A 21,846-nucleotide genomic window follows, 5' to 3' on the forward strand; every position below is an offset into this window, starting at 1 on the left:
TTGACCTATGCAGCTTTTCTTCTAAGGAACTTTAAACATTTTTTGCAAGGCAGGTCTCCTGGCAACAAATTCCCTCAATTTTTGTTTGTCTCAGAAAGTCTTTATTTCTCCCTCACTATGATGAAGGAGTTATTTTGCAGGGTATAGAACCCTCAGTTATTGTTGTGTCAAATATTTCTTTTGTTTACTTTTTTCTTTCTTCTCCTTTCTATATTCCCATTATGTGTATATTACACCTCTTGTAGTTATCCCACAATTTTTGGATATTCCATTCTGTTATCGGTTTTTGTTTATTTTTTGGTCTTTGTTCTCTTTGCTTTTCAGTTTGAGAGGTTTCTATTGAGACAGCCTTAAGCTCAGAGACTGTTTCCTCAGCTGTGTTAAATCTACTAATAAGCCTCTAAAAGTCATTATTTCTGTTGCAGTGTTTTTGATCTCCAGGATTTCTTTTTAGTTCTTTCTTGGACGTACCACCTGCCAGTTTGCAGTGCCTACCTGTTCTTGCATGGTGCCTACCTAATGCATTAGAGCCCTTAGCATATTAATCATGGTTGTTTTAAATTCCCTGTTTGATAATTCCAACATTCCTTCCATAGCTAAGTCTGGTTCTGATGCTTGCTCTTTGTCTTCAAACTGTTTTTGCCTTTTAGGACATTTAGTGATTCTTTTCCTTTTTGATATTCAGACACAATGTACCGCATGAAAGGTGCTGCTGTAAATTGGCTTTTTAGTGGGGGAGGAGAGGTTCTGTTTTTAGGGTCCCATCTTCTGAATTGCTGCACGTCCAGACTGTGAGCTTCTCCACCTTCCCATCCTCCTTAGGCAGCACTGGGTGACTGGCGTTATATTGGTGGACATACCATGATTTATCGAACTAACCCTCTTTGTACATTTGTCTCTAGTTTTTCTCTAGTTGAGCAAACACTGTAATGAACATGCTCAGAGCTGAATCTTCTTGCGTGTCTTTGATCTTCTTAAGAAAGAGGCTCTAGAAATGTTCTTTCAGGTCAGTGTGTATGTAGGGTCTCACATTTGATAGGACTTGCCAAACTGCTGCCAAAAGTTTATATCCCTGACAGCAGTGGTCAAGTGCCTGTAGACTTCACACTGACCACACTGGCTGGCTTGTGTTCATCCCTGCTCATCTGATAGATACCCAAAGAACAAAGGGGAGAGAAGGAATTTTCCTCTCTAAAGTTGTACTTTTTGAATGTTAGGTATTACATTTTAAAATGTATTTAACAGCAGTTTGCTCTTCTTCCTTTTTGCGAATTATGTGATTTGCCCTTGCCCCGTTTTCCTTTTAAGGTATTTATCTCTTTTTCCTGCTGTGTCTCTAAGTCCTCATGTAGCAAGAATATTCAGTCTTTCTTTCCAATTCTCTGCAAGTATTTTTCTAGAGTATTTGCCTTTTTGTCTTGTTCTTGCTGTTTTTAACGTAGAGAATTTCAATTTTCTCTAGCCAAGTCTTTGTTATTTACTTCTTAAGACCATCCCCAGTTCAAGATTAAACATCTAGTCATATTTTCTTCTTGGACTTTCAAGGTTTTTTTTTTTTTTCTTTTCCCTAACATTTAAATCATTAATACTTATGGAATTAATTTTGGCATATACAGTGAATTAGAGAATCAACTTTATTTTTTTAATGATCAGCCAATTTTAGTCACATTTTCTAACTGATTATTGGTGGTAGATAGGGAAACCAATGGTTTTTATGTATTTATTTTAAAATTAGCAGCCTTTCTCAAGTTCTTACTTATTCTAATTTTTAATTGATACACTGTTTTTCTAGGTAGAAAATCGTATGGTCTTTTTTCCAGTATTTGTACTTCCTATTTTTTTCTTTTATTTCTTTGGGTCTAATTTCTTGACCAGTCTCAAATAACAGCATGGATATTGTTTTTTTTTTAACCAAAATTAATCTGGCATTTTTTCTTTTTAATTTCACAAAATTAAATGTCTTTTTTTGTTGTTTGATTTATTTTGCTTTCGCAAAAGCGCTGACTTAGAAGCCTGCGATTGTCTTTTCCTTTGCACCATCGGCAGGATCTCGGCGCCACCCTTTGGCTGAATCTGAGTGGAGTTCATTGTGGGCACAGGACTCTCCTGGTCGCCCCTGAATGGTTCCTCTGTTCCCCTGGCCTCACCAGCCTGGGCCCTGACGCTCACTGCTGCCGGTCATCCCCTCACTCCTCATCCCGCCCCCCACCTTGTCGGCTGTCCCTGCACCTGTGGGTGCACTAGGCAGGTCGTCCCCTTTCTCTTCGTCCTCTGCCACCCTCGACTATCCTATCAGCTTTGGGCACCTGTGTGGGCATTAGGTGGGGCTGCCCTCTCTGGCCACCTGTCTCCCTGCTTCAGGACCCTCCTGTCTCTGCCTCTGTCCACCTTCTGCCTGTATTCTTGATACTGTCTGGCATGACAAGAATTTAACAGGCTTGTTCAGACTTCCACGACTCTAAGTAAATGAGTTGGATTGGGTCATATTTTGTGTTTTGATAGAGGTAGAAACACAGAAAGGATTAGTTGAATTTATATTTATTGAAAACAATCTTATCCATAAGTAATTATTAGGAACACGAATTTTAAAGTGCTCACTAGATTGTAAATTGCCATACACTTCCATCCGAGGGTCTTGGCCTCTAAAATCAATACCAGAGAGGAAAAGCGATCACGGGTGAAGATGTGGGGATGAACGGTTTTCATGTCAGATCTCCTAACGAGTCACCACTCAGAGTCTTTCTTTAGCATCAGTGACACTGACTGATCTCTTGGTTCTGTTTCTGTGTCTGTTTTTGTGCATGTCCCTGGGCTTGTCTCCGTGGGGCACTTCCAGGATGAAGTCTTGACCGTAATCAGAAGAGTGGATGACAACTGGGCGGAGGGGAAGCTGAGAGACAAGATCGGGATATTCCCACTGCTATACGTGGAGGTGAGACCCCCACACCGCCCCGCCCCCCGATGTACCTGGAGGTGAGGTCCCTCCCCAGCTCTGCCCCATGCTGTACCTGGAAGTGAGGCCCTGCCCCAGCGCCTCCCGCTGCTGTACCTGGAGGTGAAACAGTGCACTAACCCCACCCCCTGCAGGTGGAGGTGAAGCCACGCCCCAGCCCCGCCCCCTGCAGGTGGAGGTGAGGCCAGACTCCCAACCCTTTTCTTACCCTTTGTGGTTTGCTTCACCAGACCCCAGTGTGCCCTGGTCTTGGAGCCCCTCTTCTGAAGAGAAGGAAGCTGCCCCACAGTCTTCTAAATTCAGGGGGGGTTGACCTGTGGGTCACTCCCTCATCTCACCATGTGGCAGGAGGCAGGGCTCCCCTGTGGACTTCTGCTTCTCTCTTTACAACTGAGCCTGAGCCCTATTTCTTTCTTCGAGACTCTCTGGGTTTCCCCCAGAGTCACCTGCCCCCTTCCCCCGCTACACCCTGCCCCTGACTCTGCCAGCAACCGAATAGATGTTAAGGCTCCTGGACTCTGGGTTTGGGGCAGCTGGTCAGTGGCCAGTTCCTGGAGTGGAGCACACTTGGGGCTTCCTGCCTGTTCTCTGGGGCTGATGGCTGATGTGCCGTAGGTATCCAGTGAGTGTGTCACGGACAGTGGCCAAGTGGGGAGTGTCCACAGCCTTTGACCTTTCAAGTCCTGGTTGCCGTGGGCTGTGTGTGTGTCTGCCGTTTGTCAGGCATGTCCGTGTGCATCCCCAGCCTGACTCCACACTGCACCCGTGCACCCCCGAGTCATCCTGGGAGATCATTTCAGCCAGTGCTCATGGTGCCTGCACCCTGGACCCTTCTGAGGAGCCCTTGTCCTGCCTCTCACACATCCCGAGCATGAACACCAGGACTGCACCCCCTGCCCCCAAGCGACCGATGAGCCAGCAGAGGCTCAGAGCTGACTGTGATCGCAGGTGGACGTGTCTCGACTCGGCTCCCAGCACCCCCACTCAGAGCCCACAGTCCCCAGTTCAGGGTGCACTGCACATGAGTTCCGGGATGTGGCTAGCTTTGCCTTTTTGAGCCCTGTGGGCCAGTGGGCTCCGGGTCCTGCAGGATGAAGGCTGCTCTCTGGGGCAGGCAGCCAGGGCTCTCTGCACCTTGGCCTCCTCTGCTTTTCCAGCCACATCTCTGGCCCTTTCCCCCTATTTCCTAAATGTCCTGCCCCCTGCAGTTCTCACACTCACTCTGGATCAGCTGCCCAGGAAATTCTGAGACCCTCCCCAGCAGTAAAGCCACACGCATGTACATGCTCCTCTCTGGTACCTCGTGAGGGGCACTCGCGGGCACACACTCTGCCCTCTGGCTCCTGGTATGACCCCTGTCCTCACCTGTGCATTTGCTCCATTGCCTGGGGTGGTCTCCATCCTACTGCTTCAGACCCAGAAACCACACAGTGCCATCCAGATGTGCAGAGCCAGACGCCCCTGATGTCTTTGGTCAGTGGAACCTCTTCCCAGGCAGACCCTCCAGGGGCCACTCAGAGACAGCCATGGAACATTCCTAGGAGCCTATCGTGACGCCCCAAACTGGAGCCCAGTGTTTCCTCGTTTTGTGCTCTGGGCCCCTGGAGGCCAATTGACTTGGCTCCTCATGTCCTTGTGGGCAGTCACTGGAATCCGCACCTGGAGGGATGAGGCCGCTGTGCCTCTGCCCAAGGGGCCAGCACTTCTCAGGAGCTTCCCTGGGGACCCCTGCCCTGTAGTGAGAAGAGCTGATCCCAAGAAGACCACTCTGTGGAGGGGGAGAAGTCTGGAAGCAGAGGTGAGCAGGGAGTGGGAGACCCTGAGGAGGCGCGAGGAGCCTAGGAGTGACCCTGGAGTCGTAGAGCCAAAACATATTAGGGCCGCTCTGGTGGACCAGGCTGAGGTGGGAGGTCTTTGAGTCCCCAGGGCCCCGAGGACTGGATGGGGCTCACTGTCCCCACAGATGGGGTGGAGGTCAGCCCCACCTGTGGTTGCAGCAGGAGCTCCATCACAGATAGGGTCGCCCACACTCCAGGGGTAGAGGGGCTGACCTGACTGCCCTCAGGGAGGAGGTGGCTGGAGAGGAGGGTCTCAGAAGGAACAAGAGATGAGGAGGGGGCACTGAAGGTCTGTGCCCAGCTGTCCTCATCTCAGCCTCTTCGCAGAAGGTTGTTTGTCAAGAAAGAGTGTTCAGGACGCAGTAGGAGGTGATATGGGGACTTCACCTGAGGTGTTGAGACCTGTGAGGGGCAAGGAACCAAGGGAAGACGTGGAGGCTGGGCAGCTCCTGGTCAGCCGAGCAGTGGTGGACATGCCAGAGGACAGGTGTGCAGCTGCGGGCACCACAGCCACAGAGCAGGTGCAGTGACTGGTGAGAGCGGCTTTCAAGGAGGAGAGGACATAGCCCAGAGGAGAGGGCTGTGGGCTGCAGGCTGCAGCCCAGGGCTGCACGTGGGTGTGAGAGGCTCCACGCGGGCGTGAGGGGCTGGAGGGTGGAGGTGGGGGTGTCCAGAGTGGTGCTGCAGGAGTCCTGTCTCCCTCCCACTGACCCTCCATGTCCATCAGAGCTGCCCGCGTCCATCCGTCCACACAGCTGGATGGACGCGTCCGTAGTGGCGTCTGTCGAGAGCCTGTGTCCTAAACCTGGAGCCATGTGTGCATCTGGTGGGCCTGTCCTCTGGCTCCTGCTCGCCCTTCTGCTGCCCCACACGCTGGGATCAGGATCCTCCCTGATCTCCCACGGCCGTGGGGTACCTGCAGATGCCTGTATCCTGGATGAGGAGGTGGGGAAGCTGAGTGAGCCCCAGAGAGTGGGGGCAGCCTCATCCCGGGCAGGGGGTGTCCAGAGAGTTCTGACCTTGGGACCAGATCCAAGCCTCTGTCTGCTGGTGGTGCTGCAGGCCTCGGCTGATCCCTGAGGCTGATTGGTGCTATTTACGGATCCGGGAGAAGATGGAGGCAAAAACTGAAGTCTTGATTTAGCCAAATAGATGTAATGCCCAAAATGGTATGGTTGCTAATGGCAACTGCTTCCCATGTGAGAGGCTTGGTCTTCGGCGCGATGATTGCTGTGGAAGTTGCTTGAGCCTCCACTAATTGCGATGTTGAACTTGGCCTTTCTTGCTCCTGGAGCACTATCGTCTCCTTGTCACTTTGCCTTATGAAGAGAGCATGTTATTCTGAGCGTCCATCAGCATCTGTGGTCTCAGAGCTGCCAACATCCCTGGAGACAAACAGCGTTGAAGCTGTCTATTCTGTTTCAAAGGTGCGGGCTGCCCCGCACACATGGGGTTTGCTGACCCAGTAACTGCTGGCTGTTTCTTCACCTTTGTCTCAGGCCCCAGGGCAGGCAGAGTGTTTTCAGGGAGGAGTCTGGGGAGGGTCCTTGGCTTCTAGTAGAAGGTCCACGCCCAGGCTCGGGAGAAACAGAAAGACACAGGAGCCCTGAGCCCCATCCAAACCTCAGTGTCTCCACAGACCCTAGGTGTATTTGGGATCCAGGTGGATAGACCTGCAGGAGTGTCCCTGGTTGGGGGGCACAGCTCCTGGAAAAGAAACCCTGCATATTGGGGATGCATGGCACTGGGAGGTGGGGTTCTGACTTCCTGCTCTCATTGGGGGGTTGGGGGTGGGGGTTTCTGACTTCCTGCTCCCATTGAGGAGTAGGGAGGTGAGGGGGCGGAGTTCTGACTTCTTGCTCCCATTGGGGGATGTTGGGGGGTACTGGAAGGCTGCTGTCCTGGTCCAACTCTGGACCCACAGGCTACCTGGGCTTCACCCAGCTGTGTGATACATTGGTACCCAGCTTCTCCCTCTGCCAGTGTGGATGGTGCCATGTCCAGAGGGCACCAGGAGGACCCAAGGAGGTACCAGGCACAGCCCCATGTGGTGGTCAGCACCACCCAGAGGCAATGGTTAGCGGCCGCTGGCATCTGTGAGCAGCATGTCTAGGGAACAAGGCCTCTGGAAGGGGTGGGAGGCCCTCACAGCATCTGAGGGACCTGACCAGCCGTTCCCACTCTCTCAGCCACCCAGGGAGTCAGGGCAGCGACTCCGAGCAGGGGGGCTCTCTCGGATAAAGGGCCTCTTCTAGCTACTTCTTTCTTTTCTACCTACAAGCGACCGGCACTGCCAGCTTCTATGAAGTGGCCCAGGGTAACCCCTGCTTCCTCACTCAGCTCCTAACTCTCACGACACCCTGATTCTGCCACACCAGAGGTGACCTGACAAAGTCCCAGGGAAGAAACAAGAGCGGAGCTGCTCACGGGTCCCTGCCGTAGGACACTGGGGAGACGTGATGGTGCTTGAAGCTCCATTTTGTTTTTCCGTTTTCTTCTTCAGGTCCTGTTTCTCATGAGCATCATCGTGAGCACCATCAGTGGGCAGCTGGGGCAGGGGATCCCCCTCTGGACCTGGACATGAGTTCTGCCCACATTTCTGTGTCCAGGTTCAGACTGTGCCTCCATGAAGACCTAATGGGCTTCCCTTACAGGTGACGCCCAGTCACCACAGGGCAGGCTGGGTGAGGTAGCGAAGGGGGTGGAGCCGATGGGGCTCCACCAGAGACAGGAGGACTTCAGCGTCCCTCGGGTCTGCACCCCAAGACACAATCCGGGCAATGGGATGTGGCCCTGGGTCCTCCACAGAGGCCGGTAGGTGCATAGCTACCAGCTCTTCCTGACCGCTCTCCCTGTAGCACTTTCTGAACTGTTTGTGAAGTTACATCTTACAATGTGATGCGTACGAGGTAACATGTAAACAGGTAATGACTCGGATCCCCTGTCATCCTGTCTCTACAGTTGCACAGGTAGGCAGTTTGAGGCCAGACCAATGACAATTCCTTTCCCTTCTCGTCCTGGCGTAGTACTCAGCACACAAGAGGCAGTTAGTTCATTTGCGCAGTGTTGTTTGGCTGTGGGCCAGTGTTCCATAGAAGTCAAACTATTCTATAAGGACTAAGCCACCAGCCATCACCAAGGTCTTAGCTGGGACCCTTTCAGCGCACCTGCTTATTAGCACACAGGGACCTAGCAAGTCCTGTGAGACCTGTCCCTCTGGGCCTTGAACTGCCAGCCTCCCTGGAGCCGTCCAGCTGCAAGAGGGCCCAGAAGAAAGCAGAGGCGCTGCCATGAGTGAATGTCCATCTTCCATAGACCAGCGGGATGACAGTGTGGCAACCTGGGGCTGAAATGCAGGGAGGAGCCCGGCCTGGCTGCCGGTGGGGCCCACGCCTCTCCTGGGGCTTTAGCCCGCCTAGCATGGGGACGGCTGCCAGCTGTGCTGCGTTGACTGTTTCTGCTCAGGTGCCAGTGTCTCTCCTCGCTTCCCATCATATGTTCCCTGTGTGGGCAGCAGTGTCCCTGCAAACCAGGCACATGAGGATGGAAACATTTTTCAGCCAACTGAGCCCCCCCCCCCCCCACTGGATGCCCCCTGGCTTGGAATCTCTGTGTCCTCAGCTGCCGTCTACTCTTCTCCATTCTGCTCAGGGACACAGGCTCCTCAGCAACCCCCCACCTCAGGCCGCCCTAGGCACCCTCCTATCTGCCCTCCCCTTGGCCATGGTTTCCACAGGTGCCTTTGCTCGACTTCCCCCCTCCCACTCCGACTCATCCCATCCAGTCAGTGACTCAGAAACTTCAGTGAGCATTAAAGTTGCCCAGAAAGCCCAGGCTCAGCCCCAAGCCTCACAGTGGGTCTGGGTGGACCCGTGTCTGAGAAATAAGTTGGGGAAAAGGCTCTTCTGCAGATTCCATGTGGCCCCAAGGGTGGACCTTGGCCATGGATAGGGGTTACCTGCCCCTTGGGTGGGCCTCCTTCAGTTCAGTTCAGTCGCTCAGTTGTGTCCGACTCTTTGAGACCCCATGAACCACAGCACGCCAGGCCTCCCTGTCCATCACCAACTCCCAGAGTTCACCAAAACCCATGTCCATCGAGTCGGTGATGGCATCCAACCATCTCATCCTCTGTCGTCCCCTTCTCCTCCTGCCTTCAATCTTTCCCAGCATCACGGTCTTTTCAAATGAGTCAGCTCTTCACATCAGGTGGCCAAAGTATTGGAGTTTCAGCTTCATCATCAGTTCTTCCAATGAACACACAGGACTGATCTCCTTTAGAATGGATTGGTTGGATCTGCTTGCAGTCCAAGGGACTCTCAAGAGTCTTCTGCAACACCACAGTTCAAAAGCATCAATTCTTCGGCGCTCACCTTTCTTTATAGTCCAACTCTCACATCCATACATGACCACTGGAAAACCATAGCCTTGATTAGACGGACCTTTGTTGGCAAAGTAATGTCTCTGCTTTTAAATATGCTATCTAGGTTGGTCATAACTTTCCTTCCAAGGAGTAAGCGTCTTTTAATTTCATGGCTACAATCACCATCTGCAGTGATTTTGGAGCCCCCCAAAGTAAAGTCAGCCACTGTTTCCACTGTTTCATCTATTTGCCATGAAGTGATGGGACCAGATGCCATAATCTTAGTTTTCTGAATGTTGAACTTTACGCCAACTTTTTCACTCTCCTCTTTCACTTTCATCAAGAGGTTCTTTAGCTCCTCTTCACTTTCTGCCATAAGGGTGGTGTCATCTGCATATCTGAGGTTATTGATATTTCTCCCAGCAATCTTGGTTCCAGTTTGTGCTTCCTCCAGCCCAGCGTTTCTCATGATGTACTCTGCATATAAGTTAAATAAGCAAGGTGACAATATACAGCCTTGACATACTCCTTTTCCTATTTAGAACCAGTCTGTTGGTCTATGTCCAGTTCTAACTGTTGCTTCCTGATGTGCATACAGGTTTCTCAAGAGGCAGGTCAGGTGGTCTGGTATTCCCATCTCTTTCAGAATTTTCCACAGTGTATTGTGATCCACACAGTCAAAGGCTTTGGCATAGTCAATAAGGTGGAAGCAGATTTGGCATGGAGAGATTTGATTCTAGGTGTTTATAAGGTGACAACAGAGCCGGGCTTGGCTGAGGTTCAGGCTGTGTTCAGTGCAGAAGGAACGGCTTGGCTGACTGTGCAGCTGGAAAGGGCCGCAGGCCGCCAGGCTTCTTGCCTCCAGAGCTGAGAGCATTTGTGGGGAGATGGCCCTGCTGTTTCTGCTGCCTCCACATTCATTCTAAGACTTGACCAGGAATTACTTCTGAGATTAACTCCCTGGGCCACTTGGAGAAACCCCTCCCGTCATCATGTTCCTCCTGCTCCCTTTGGCAGCATTTCTGTGTGGAGGAGAGGCTGTGTGTCCCTGATGACCTGACCCGTGCGTGTACTCTGTCCACTGTCTGCAACCGCTGCAACTCCATCAGTTACTGCAGAGAGAAAACACAGCTAATTTGAGCTGCGCCCACTCAGAGAGGCTCAGAGCTCTCCTCTGTGGCTTTTGTTTATTCCAAAGCCTCAAAGTGAGAGCAGTTAGGAGCTGAGTGTGAAGCTGTTGAGGACTCCATGCCTCTCAGTCTGCTGGCACATCTGAGCCCTGGACCGAAAGAGTGGTTTTCAGCACGTGGCCATCCAAGCTGCCTCTCGTTTACTGAGCGACTGCTGTGAGCCAGGCCCTGGGAGAGTCATCTTGAAACCTAGGTTTTCATGGGAAGAGACACAGATGGAGAGAAGGTGAAGTCTAGAGGGAGTGTGTCCTCCGTGGAGGACACGGAGCTGGAAGTGGGAGGAAGCTAGGGGAGGAGCTGTAACTCTCCTGCTCAGAGGGACCCGCAGAGAAGCCACCTTGGGGACAGGAGGAAGGGTGAGGGGCCAGCCCCCAGTGCCTGTGGCTGAGGGACTGTGGGGCCAGGGTGACCCAGTAGGCCCAGTGGGGAGGCGTGGGGAGAGGGCAGGGGCCATGGGAGGCCAGCCTGCTCACTTTAGGGACTCCAGAGTTTGCTCCACACATCAGAAGTAGGTGACTCCAGGCCCCCTGCCTGCTCCAGGAACAGCCCTTGTCCCTCTGTCCACTGACCCCTATGCCCAACCATGTCATTCATTTCTAACTTTGCCTTTACCTGGAGTTGATAGCATAAAGCTAAGGTAAAGAGAAACTTTCAGAGGAAAAGTTTTCAGCTGTGCTGGGTGTCAGCCCTCCCGGAGCAGCCCTGCCATCTGTCACCATCTCCCAGCCGACCCTCCACCCGCTGTCACCTCCCCATGGTCCACTGTCACATACGGACCGGACCATCTCTACAAAGGTGACTCAGGCCTCACTCCTGCCTGTGTCCCTGGGGCAGGGGGCATTACTCTCAGAATGAATCCAGGCTCCTCTCTGCAGCCCACAGGCCCACAGGCCTGAGGGATCTGTCAGCCTCACCCCTTCCTCACCGCACCCCTGCCCCCGCCCCCACCACATGACCTTCAGGCCAGACCCCTCTGCCATTGTCATAGAACAGAGATTCAGTGAACAGGATGAGGCCGAACCGTTTTTCTGCCTCTGGAGGGTGCTCCTCTGGGGTCCCCTCGCCCGCGGCAGGGGTGGGAGGAAATGCAGAGGCTTCACCGCCGGGAAGCAGTGTTTGTCACTCTCCCTGCGGTTTGTGGAGACTGTCTTCTTCAGTGGACATCGGCTCATCCCCCTTTCAGCACCCGTGGAGGCACTCAGGCCACCCTGAAGCCCAGCTCTCCTTGTGGGGGCAGGGTGGTGGACATGTCAGCTTGGGGCAGACATGTGGTGGGCTGCTGATCGTGTGGCTGAGTGGCCGGTGTGACTGTGGGGCCAGGGCGTACCTGGTCCTGCTGTGTGCACACGTGCTCTGGGCATGCACATACCTGCCTTGTCCTTCCCTGGATTTCCTGGTCCTGAAACTGTGGTTTCTGACACGGACTCCACAGGGTCCCTGGGACTGAGTGAGGGGCTCCAGGGCTGCTGCTCTGGGGCTAAGGGGGAGTTGAGCCCAGCGGTGGCGGCAGTGCCATTATTTCCATACAGAAACCTGCCATGTGGAGGCACAGGGCGGGTAGTTTATACCAGGTTCTGGTGCCCATGCTTCCTACTTCTGCTCTTTGGGTGGCCCCGCAGTTAGGTGCAGAACAGGGGGTACAGAGGCCGGCCTCCAGGGTCAGAGGGCCCCCGCAAAGAAGGGGGAGGGGATTCAGCACTGTAGAGGGAGCAAATGAGTAAAACCTTAAAATAGAGCGAAACAGCTGAGCCTCAGTGAAGGCAGCATTTCAGAGGAAATGATCCTGGATTTAGATCCCAGGTTTTGGGGCCTGGAGTGAATTGTATGACCCCACCCCAACCCCGTGAAGGACGGGTGTTTGCAGTGGAAATGCAGACAGCCCTGCGCCTGAGCCATTCGGTGCGGCTGTACTCCAGCACCTGAGATCTGTCAGCTTGGCCTGTGGACGCACCATCCCTTCCTTTCGCTGTGCAAATCCAGCAGCAAAGGCTTGCAACCCTTCTCTGCACCAGCCCCTGGTACGGTGCCCCACTGTGGCCCTGAGCTCAGGCCTGGGCTCTGCTGTGTTCCTGTTGGGCCCTGCTCCCCACCTGGTATACAGGTGTGTCCTGTTTCAGGGGGGCCTTGGTTCTGCCCACGTCCCCGGACTGTGGGGACAGGGCTCTGCCGCAGCAGAGGCCGCATGCACAGGGGATGGACGGGGGTGGTGCGTCCTGCTGGCCCACGAGGTGGGGAGCACATGGGGGCACTTCTCCCCACCCCCTGGGTGTTTCCCAGGCAGCACAGTTCGGCCACAGTGGGGCAAAGGGAGCAGACCCCTGAAAACACAGGTTTTCAATCAAGTGCCCAGATGCCACCCTGGCCTTTACTGTGTTTCCTCAACACTGTTCCTATTGCACGTGCTGTTGGAAGGTTCCAGTACCCCAAACACACTGGCAGCTTTGAGGCGTGAGCAGAAGGCTGGACATGGGTTGTGGCTGCTGCTCACTGACCCTCCTCTTCCTCTCTCCTTAGCTCAATGATGCCGCCAAGCAGCTGATGGAGATGGACAAGCTGGGCCTGGCCTCGGCGTCCGGCTGCCTTGCCTCCCTGCCCTCTGAGGCCGGCGCAGTGGCCAGCGTGGCCCCGGGTCCCACTTCAGGCAGCACGGGGGCAGTCAGCGCCTTCCAGCGGCGTGTGGACAGCAAGAAGAATGCCAAGAAGCGGCACTCCTTCACGGCGCTCAGCGTGACGCACAAGTCCACCCAGGCCAGTGGCCACAGGCGCTCCATGGAGATCAGTGCCCCCGTGCTCATCAGCTCCAGCGATCCCCGGGCCGCGGCCAGGATTGGGGACCTGGCGCACCTGTCCCGCAGTGCTCCTGCCCAGGTAATGCCACAGCCTGCAACCTGGGGGCCCTCCTCAGCGCCACTCACTTCCCTCCCCCAGTCCCTGGACGGGCATGAGAAGGCCAGGCACCTGTGCCTTTTGGGGCCCAAGCCTCAGGGCTCCCAGGTCCCAGTGGAGGTGGGTCTCCATCTCAACCACAGCACTTACACAGCCCTGGTAGACATGAGGGACTTCTCAGGGGCCCGAGACAGCCTCTGAAGGTGCGGTCCCAGCCCCCCGAGCCCTCTGACGCAGGAGAAAGCCTGGATTAGCGCTCCTGTGTCTTCAGCATCTGGTTGTGAGCCTGGCTGATGTGCTCCCTGTGACCATGGGTCTATGGAGCCCTTCTGTGTGGGACGAGGCACCAGCTCCATCTAGCAGGGAAGTCAAGGGGATTTGCTTCGCTCACAGCCAAGTAGCCGAGCCAGACTGGTTCTGCTCGCTGCACGAAAGGCCAGTCCATTAAGAATTGAGGGGTTGGGGTCAGCAGCAGAGATGACCGGGTCCTGGGACCTGTGTTCCTACAGTTACACTGGAAGCAAACACTGTGACCGGGCTCAGGCCCTCAGTGAAGCCATCAGGAGGGGTGAGAGGTCAAGGGAAGCAGCTGCGCCCATCTCTGGACCCTTGTCACTCGGCTGTTGGGAGGAAGAAGGGGTGCGATCGTTGTGAGTTAAGAGCAGGCCGGCAGGGCCTGTGGGGCTTCCCTGGTGGCTCAGCAGTGAAGAATCACCTGCCAATGCAGGAGACACAGGAGGCAGGGTCCATCCCTGGGTCAGAAGGTCCTCTGGAGAAGGAAATGGCAACCTACTCAAGTATGCTTGCCTGGGAGATCCTATGGGCAGAGGAGCCTGGTGGGCTACAGTCCATTGGTTGCAAAGAGTTGGACACGACGCACACTCACTCACAGGGCTATGAATGGCAGGTGCCAGTGTAGGCAGTGCTCGTGGGCAGTGGTCATGGGTGGTAGACGCTTCTTGGTGGAAAAAGGCCCCACCCGTTGACTCAAAGTCAAGCCTTACGACATCCAACAGGTCAGAAGTAGTCCTGTAACCGCCTCCCTCATCCCAACTCGTTAGCGTTTTGTGATTTTCAGCGCCTGACTGAATGGTTCCCAAGCTTCCCACTTAAGGGGTCCCTCCCCTTCAGAGTGACCCGGGGATGCCTATCAAGCTCTTGGCCCAGCTGTGGCCCAGCGGGACGAAGGCAGGGGCTGGAGGTGTGTCCTCTGCAGACGGCACTCAAGTGGGTCGGCCAGCTTTTTGGCCTTTTAGAGCTTGCAACCTCGTGGTCTCTATTGCAGCTTCCTTCCACCCTGGGAGCCAGGAGAATCTTATTGATCAGGCAGGGGCGGCAGCGGCCAGACGTGACCTCGGGTGGGTCTGTGGACCCAAGTGGACCTGGAGCCAGAGGCTCAGGGCTGCGTTGAGAATCTGTGGACCTGTCAGGGCCCCTTCAGGTGAAGTGTGAGTGGAGCCACTTGCGGTGAGCTTGGCCTCCCATCGGCCTCTGTCTTGCGTGGCCAGCCAGCTTTCCTGGGGCTGATGGAGAGAACTGTGGATGTTCCATTGGCACAGCACGATGGCTCCTTCTCCCAGGACAAACTGTTTCCTTCAGATCCTCGGCCTCTGACCTCTAGCTGCCGGTGTGAGCTTGGCCAGCCCAGGCCAGGCTCTGCCCGGCTGGGCTCACCACCCAGACCCTGCCTCCGGGCACCCTGGCCCTGCAGGCTGTTGGCTGTTCTTGGAACTAAGCAAAGAGTTTGGCTGTAAACGTTTTATTCTGAAGTTTTATTTGGGAAGCATGTTCCTGAGAATCTTTTACATCCTGTGTTCCAGCGTGGTAGCAAGTGATGAGTGAACGTGCCCATTTCCCAGCTCCTCAGGGTGATGACAGTGCTTTCTGGACACATACTAAAATGAAAGTGAGATGTTTCTTCTTAGGGTCTTGGTCTGCGTCAAGAAAAGTGACTTGGAGCCCCTTTTAGCAGGGGTGCAGTCCACCAACCCACAGACCGTTTTCCCTTTTATTAATCCCAGTGGGAAATTAAAGGCCTGGTTCCCGGCTACTGCTCAGGGTCCCCGGGAAACGCCGCGGTACGGCCTCGGGCGCCTGGTAACAACCTGAAGGTTTAGAATCACTCCTTGGGCTCGTCCTCCTGTCAAATGCTCCGTGGGCCACTACTGAACGAGGCCAGACGGGTCACTGGGATCGGCCCCCCCGTGGTTAGTGGCCCCGAGGACTGTGCCACCCACGTCCTCACCCTGCTGGCGATTCCTCTGGTCGGGCTGTGCTAGCCTCCGGGGCTGAGTCCCAGCACGCGGTCATTAGGAGTCTACTGAATAGATTCCGCCTCATCTCAGCCGACACCTTACCATGATGGGTCAGGCAGGCGCAGGGCGGGGCCGGGAAGGAGGGGCCAGAGCCGGGGCGGGGCCGGGGCGGGCGGGGGAGAAGGCGGGGCCGGGGGGCGGGAGAGAGGGCGGGGCCGGGGCGGGCGAGGGAGCGGGCGGGGGCGGGGCCGAGGCGAGGGCGGGCTAGGCGTCACCAGGAGACAGGAAGAGCCTGTCCCAGGGCTGCGTTCCCAATAATTTTTATCTGAAAGCTGTGGAGCCGTTTACTTCCTTCCTTCATCCCTGCCCAGTTCCCTCACTCCTACCAAGCCCTCGCTAATTCCTTCAGGCCCAGAATCATTTAAAAGTTCAGTTCACTTCAGTCGCTCAGTCGTGTCTGACTCTTTGCAACCCCATGAACCGCAGCACGCCAGGCCTCCCTGTCCATCACCAACTCCCGGAGTCCACCAAAACCCATGTCCATCGAGTCGGTGATGCCATCCAACCATCTCATCCTCTGTCGTCCCCTCTCCGCCTGCCCTCAATCCTTCCCAGCATCAATCAGGGTCGTTTCAAATGAGTCAGCTCTTCGCATCAGGTGAGGTATTGGAGTTTCAGCTTCAACATTAGTCCTTCCAATGAACACCCAGGACTGATCTCCTTTAGGATGGACTGGTTGGATCTCCTTGCAGTCCAAGGGACTCTCAAGAGTCTTCTCCACACCACAGTTCAAAAGATCAATTCTTTGGCGCTCAGCTTTCTTTATAGTCCAACTATAAAAATCAAAGCGGAATCAGCCTCCAGCCCTCAGCTAGGAGACAGGCCCCAGACCCGGCAGGAAGCCTGTTCCACGTGGTCACAACGGAGGGCATGGGGCTGCGCTGAACGGTCTCAGATGTTCTTCATCCCTTGGGAAAAGAGGTTATCACAGGTGTGGCCTCTCATGCCTGCATCCCTGCTCTAATGGAGGGTCTGCCCTGAAACCCCACTTATTTGCTCTGTGGCCTCTGTCGTGTCCATCTCGGCTGAGGGCCAGGTGTCCAGGGAGGGCCCAGCACTGCTCCCCTGTGGCTCCTGTAGGGCATCCTCATGGCTCCAATGCTGGGTGAGCACCCTGTCCTCCTGCCCCCAGCATCTGTCATCCAGAGTGACGGGCTGGGTCCGTAGGTTCAGCTCTGCGGCTCAGAGCTCAGCCACACCAGCCTATCTCTCCTCTGGCTGGGAGGCAGAGGCAGCCTCATCTGAGCTTGTCTCCTCCGGGTGAATCATGGCTGGAGTAGCTGGAGAGCAGTGAGGTGCAGAGAGACACCGGGGAAGGCTACCTCCAGGCACAGTGGGATTCAGCAGCCACGCCAGGTCATGCGGCTTCACATGTGGTGCCTGTTGGCTGGTAGCTGTTTCAGGAGGCTTTATTTGCACAGGAGCCTTCTGATAAGAGTTGGGTTGTAAGTCTATCTCCATCCAAGCCAGTCATCTTGTGGGTCTTGCCATCCAGCTGAGGCCCTCCAATGGCACTGTGGCCACAGTGCCCAGATTTGGTCAGCAGCGTGGCTGATCAGCAGGGTCACCCCACAGTCCTCTCCTGGCCCGTCCTGACCCCCCACAAAGGTGGCATGTATGGAATCCAGGAAACATGTGGTCACATCAACCAAAGCTTGATCTTGAAACAGACCTCAGATAATTGAACTCTGTCATTCTGTGTATCTCACTTTGAAAATGTATTGGAACCACTCACTGTTGGTAATAAAATCATGGAAAACCTGAACAATTTTTTAAAAACTCAAATCCCAACTCCATAAGTACTGGCTTTATCATCTATATGTAAATTTCCCAATGGAAGCACAGTGTCTTTTATAGAAACAAGCTAAACCTGGGTGTCCAGCTCCCTCACCCAGTCCCATTCGATGTGCTCCACGCAGCTGTCCACACCCACCTGTGCAGGTCCTTCTCCCTGTCGTGTGGGGCATGCTGGTCAGCAGAGTCTCAGCTCAGCCTCTGTCCTTCCTCCACCCTTTCTCGAGGCTGAATCTTCACCTCTAACCTCCAATGGCTGCAGAAAGAATGAGGCCAGCATTTCCTTGCTCGCAGCTGTGAATTACTGTGTCTAATATTCCATCTCACCTGGAAGGTGAGGCCCCTCAATGGCCATTTCCTCACCCCTCCAGGCCCTGTCTTCACTGGTTGGGGACCAGGCTTCACAGTTTTGTCTGGTGCCCAGCTGTTCTGAGTGGGGTGCACCCTGTCCCTGTCGCTGAGCTGTGGTCGGGGCAGAAGTCAGGGCCCAAGGGTGAAACATGCCTAGGGTCGCAGGCTGAGAGCTCAGGGCTCAGGGACCCTGTGCTGATCCTGAACGCACATGTCCAGGCCGTGCCCCCACTTCTCAGCCCCTGGTCAGCGTCCTGCTGCGTTATCCTCAGGATCCAAGCACATCAGACTCTCTGTGTCCAGTGCCCAGCCCCGTGACCTCCCCCAGGTCTCACACTCCCCACTCCCTTCACTCAGCATCTCTGTCCTGCCAGTCACTAAGGAAGGAAACTCAATGCTCCTTGTCTTGCACGCCATTCCTCTCCTGAATCCACTTGTCCTGTTGGTAGAGGGGGAATGATAGCCCCAAATATGTCCAGCCCTGATCCCCAGAACTCATGAGTGTTTTGCCTTCCTTGGCAGGAGACCAGGAAATGGAGCTAAGAGACAGCTCTGGACCCTCTGGGCCGTTGTAACCTTCTGAGAGGAGTCCAGAGGGCCAGAGTCAGTGAGAAGCAAGACCGACCGCCGGGGTCCTCCCCTGTTGAGTTTCCTGGAGCTGCTGTAGCAAACCGGGTGGACTGGCTCCTTCTGCCTCAGCCAGCCCCTCAGCAGCTCACCGTGTGCCTGGCACTCGGCAGGGATCACCTGCGAGGGGCCGTCCCTCCGTCATCTTGCAGAGTGGACCCTTGAGGCTTTGCACACCTGGTCAGGCGAGATGCCGTGTTTCACATCCTGTCCGCTCTAGCTGCTCTGTTCACTGTGGAAAGACTGGTTTTCCTTAGCACTCAGGGATGTGGTTTTAAATAAGCTTACATCTTGAAGCATGAAAAGTTTTGTCTGGCTTTTCTTGGACAAACACAGGAGTAACTAATGCAAGTCCTGAGAATAAAGGCAGCCCTCTCCCCCACCCCCCATCTCCTTGCACATTGAATGCTGCATCCGCTGTCCAACGAGACGTGGGCAGGAGCAGTTTCCTGAGCTGCTGTGGGAGGGACAGGGTTCACTGGCTGCCAGGCTCCCCCTGGAGCCTGCAGTCCACTCACTGTGTTCTTGTCTGTTTCCAGGACTCCTCGGCAGGATCCACCCCAGCGACCGAACAGCAGAGCACGGCTCCCAGAGTCCAGCTGCCTCTCAATGTGTGAGCTGCCATTTATGTGTTGGGCCCCAGCTTTCAGTACCTACCCCCACCCTACTAGCGTGTCCGTGTGGGGTTTTCTAGTGTATCACCCACTAGGTTCTGTGCTCTCAGGACTGCTGATGCGGCCGCCTGGAGAGCGGGTTGGCAGGTTTATCAGTGTCTCTGCTTCTCCAACATTCAGTGAGAGCAGGAGGGTGGTCCAGACACTTGACACCGACTGATCACTCAGGGAAGGGCCCCAGAGGCCCCTGAGGAGGTGTGCGTGGGCCCCATGGGGCAGAGGATGACCGGAGAAGCGGGTGCCACCAACGGCCCAGACGCAGCCTCCGGCCGCCCCACTCCCCAAAACGAGCTGCTCGTCATCACCAAATCGAGCCAGCTGAACGCTGCTGGGAAGTGAAATGTTTGTCTATTAAGAGAACCTGCTCTTGTTAAATGACAGCTTCTAAAAGATACGTCATTTAACGTCGCCGTTCAGGAGCGTTCTGAAGAGCACCTTGCCGGCTGCTGTCAAGTAACTGCTGTTTAGATACTTGAACGAACATTTAAGGTGGAGAATGTGAATGTGGCAAACAACGTGGCAGGGTGGAAAGCTCCCAGGGTTCAGAGCGGCCAGAGTGTCAGCCTGTGTCGCTGCGGAACACTGAGGGTCTGGAGCACGCGAGGCTTTCACAGTGCAGCCTGCCTGTCTTAGGTAGGATTCCCAGCAGGCGACTGCGTCCGTCCGCTATGCAGGCTCGGCTTCTCTTCAGAGTCCAGTCCCGACGCGCGCCCTCTTCTGGCGGCAGATGGGAATCCCCGAGCGCCTCGCTTACCTGCTCGCTCTGTGGGAACTGGATTCTTGCCACAACCGACCCAACCAAGGGCCTGGGGACCCTCCCCCTTTACACAGCTTCCTGAGGGGACGCAGGTTAGTAGGTGCTGTCTAGAGTCTTCAGGAAGAAATTCAGGACAACACTGGACAAGAGGCGCTCCCTTCCAGCCAGGTCTCCGCTTCAGCCTGGGAACGGGGCACAAGGGCAGGCGGGGCAGTCATCTCATTCTTGAAAACTGGGTGCCAGACCCTTTTCTGAAGAAGCAGCCTGTTCTGTGGGAGACAGTGGGGCTCCTGTCGCTTCCTGAGCGTGAGACGGGACAGGAGAGCTCTTCAAGGACAAGCCCAGAGGTTTCGTCTTGGCATCCCCAACAAGGTGCCTGGCATGCAGGCTCTCAGGAGCTATTTCCTTGTTCAGAGATAGCCAGTCCTCCCCTGCTGGATGCTGAGGGTCCTGGTGGCAGCCCACCCCCTGCTCTTGTGCCCCAGTCAGCTACACAAGAAGGCGGCTCTGCCTCGGACCCCAGAAGGTTACGAGTTCCAGGAGTATCACCCCAGAGAGCCATCAGAACATTCTGGAGGCCTCAGCCACCTAAGGACCCTCCATATCACAGGGAGCTTAAGTTTGGGGCAGAGCATGTAGGGACTTATTTCTCTCCCAGACCCCCCACCACCACCCTGGGGCTTGCGGGGTCAGTGTGGTCCCCAGCCCTCTGCCCACTCCCTCTGCCTCACCCCAGAGCATGGCTGTTTGGGTGGAGATCTTCGTTTAGCTGACAGAAGGGAGTCCGATCCATCTTTCAAAGGATAATGAGCATTTTGGCAGTAATGTGTCTGCTGGTCATGGTGGTCGTCACCTGGATGGTGGCCAGCATGAGTTTAACTGGCTACTGCACCATAATGTGTGTGTTCTATAGCTCTATCTTTTGAAATATAGCTTTGTTCTTTTCTCAGGGTTTCTTTGGATCTTTGATGTCTTTTGTGATTTCAAACAAATTTTAGAATTATTTGTTTTAGTTCTATGAAAAATGCTACTGAAATTTTCATAGGGATTGCATTGAACCTAAAGACTGTCTTGGGTGGTATGAACATTTTAACAATGTTCTAATCCTTGAGCACAAAATATCTTTCCATTTATTGTGTCCTCTTCAGTTTCTTTCATCAGTGTCTTATAGTTTTCATTGTTTTCACCTCCTTGGTTAAATTTATTCCTAGGTATTGTATTCTTTTTGATGCAGTTGTGAATGGGATTGTATTCTTCATTTTTCTTTTAGATAGTTTGTTGCTAGATTTCTATATATTAATATCATATGCTGCAACTTTATAAAATTCATTGAAGATTTCTAGTAGTTTCTTTGTGGCATCTTCTGGATTTTCTATGTATAGTATCATGTCATCTGCAAACAGTGACAATTTTACTTCTTCTTTTCCTGCATGGATTTCTCTTTTTCTTGTTGGATTGCTAGGATTAGGACTTCCAGTATTATGTTGAAAAAAAGTGGCAAGAGTGGGCATCCTTGTGTTGTTCCTGATATTAGAGGAAATGCTTTTAGCTTCTCACTGTTGAGTATTATGTTTTGTTTCTGGTGTTTTTCAGTCCTAAGTCATTTTTGACTCTTTGCAACTCCATGGACTGCCACACACCAGGCTCCCCTATTCTCCACTATCTCCTGAAGTTTGCTCAAACTCATGTCCTTTGAATTGGTGATGGTATCTAACCATCTCATCCTCTGCTGGCCCCTTCTCCTTTTGCCTTCAGTCTTTCACAGCATCAGGGTCTTTTCTATTGAGTTGACTCTTCTCATCAGGTGGCCAAAATATTGGAGCTTCAGCATTGGTCCTTCCAATGACTATACAGGGTTGATTTCCTTTAGAATCGACTGGTTTGATTTCCTTGCAGTTCAAGGGACTGTCAAGAGTCTTCTCCAGTACTATAATTCAAAAGCATCAATCCTTCGGCACTCACCTTCTTTATGGTCCAACTCTCACATCTGTACATGACTATGTTTTGACTGTATGGACCTTTGTCAGCAAAGTGATGTTTCTGCTTTTTAATATGCTGTCTGGGTTTGTCATAGCTTTCCTTCCAAGGAGCAAGCATCTTT

At 53.9% G+C, this 21,846-nt stretch overlaps 1 protein-coding gene across 1 annotated transcript in view; it reads left to right on the forward strand.

Moving 5' to 3' along the window:
- SH3RF3 (SH3 domain containing ring finger 3) overlaps positions 1–21,846 on the forward strand; it is a 158,675-nt gene that overhangs the window by 90,752 nt on the left and 46,077 nt on the right. Inside the window, exons 7-11 of the mRNA XM_068966806.1 lie at positions 2,837–2,932; positions 12,856–13,209; positions 13,955–13,983; positions 17,991–18,001; positions 18,867–18,927. Of these exons, the coding sequence (XP_068822907.1) occupies positions 2,837–2,932; positions 12,856–13,209; positions 13,955–13,983; positions 17,991–18,001; positions 18,867–18,927 (551 nt within the window). The remainder of the gene's footprint in view (positions 1–2,836; positions 2,933–12,855; positions 13,210–13,954; positions 13,984–17,990; positions 18,002–18,866; positions 18,928–21,846) is intronic.

Source organism: Capricornis sumatraensis, chromosome 1 (assembly GCF_032405125.1).
Source record: "Capricornis sumatraensis isolate serow.1 chromosome 1, serow.2, whole genome shotgun sequence".
In the NCBI taxonomy this organism is placed as follows: domain Eukaryota; kingdom Metazoa; phylum Chordata; class Mammalia; order Artiodactyla; family Bovidae; genus Capricornis; species Capricornis sumatraensis.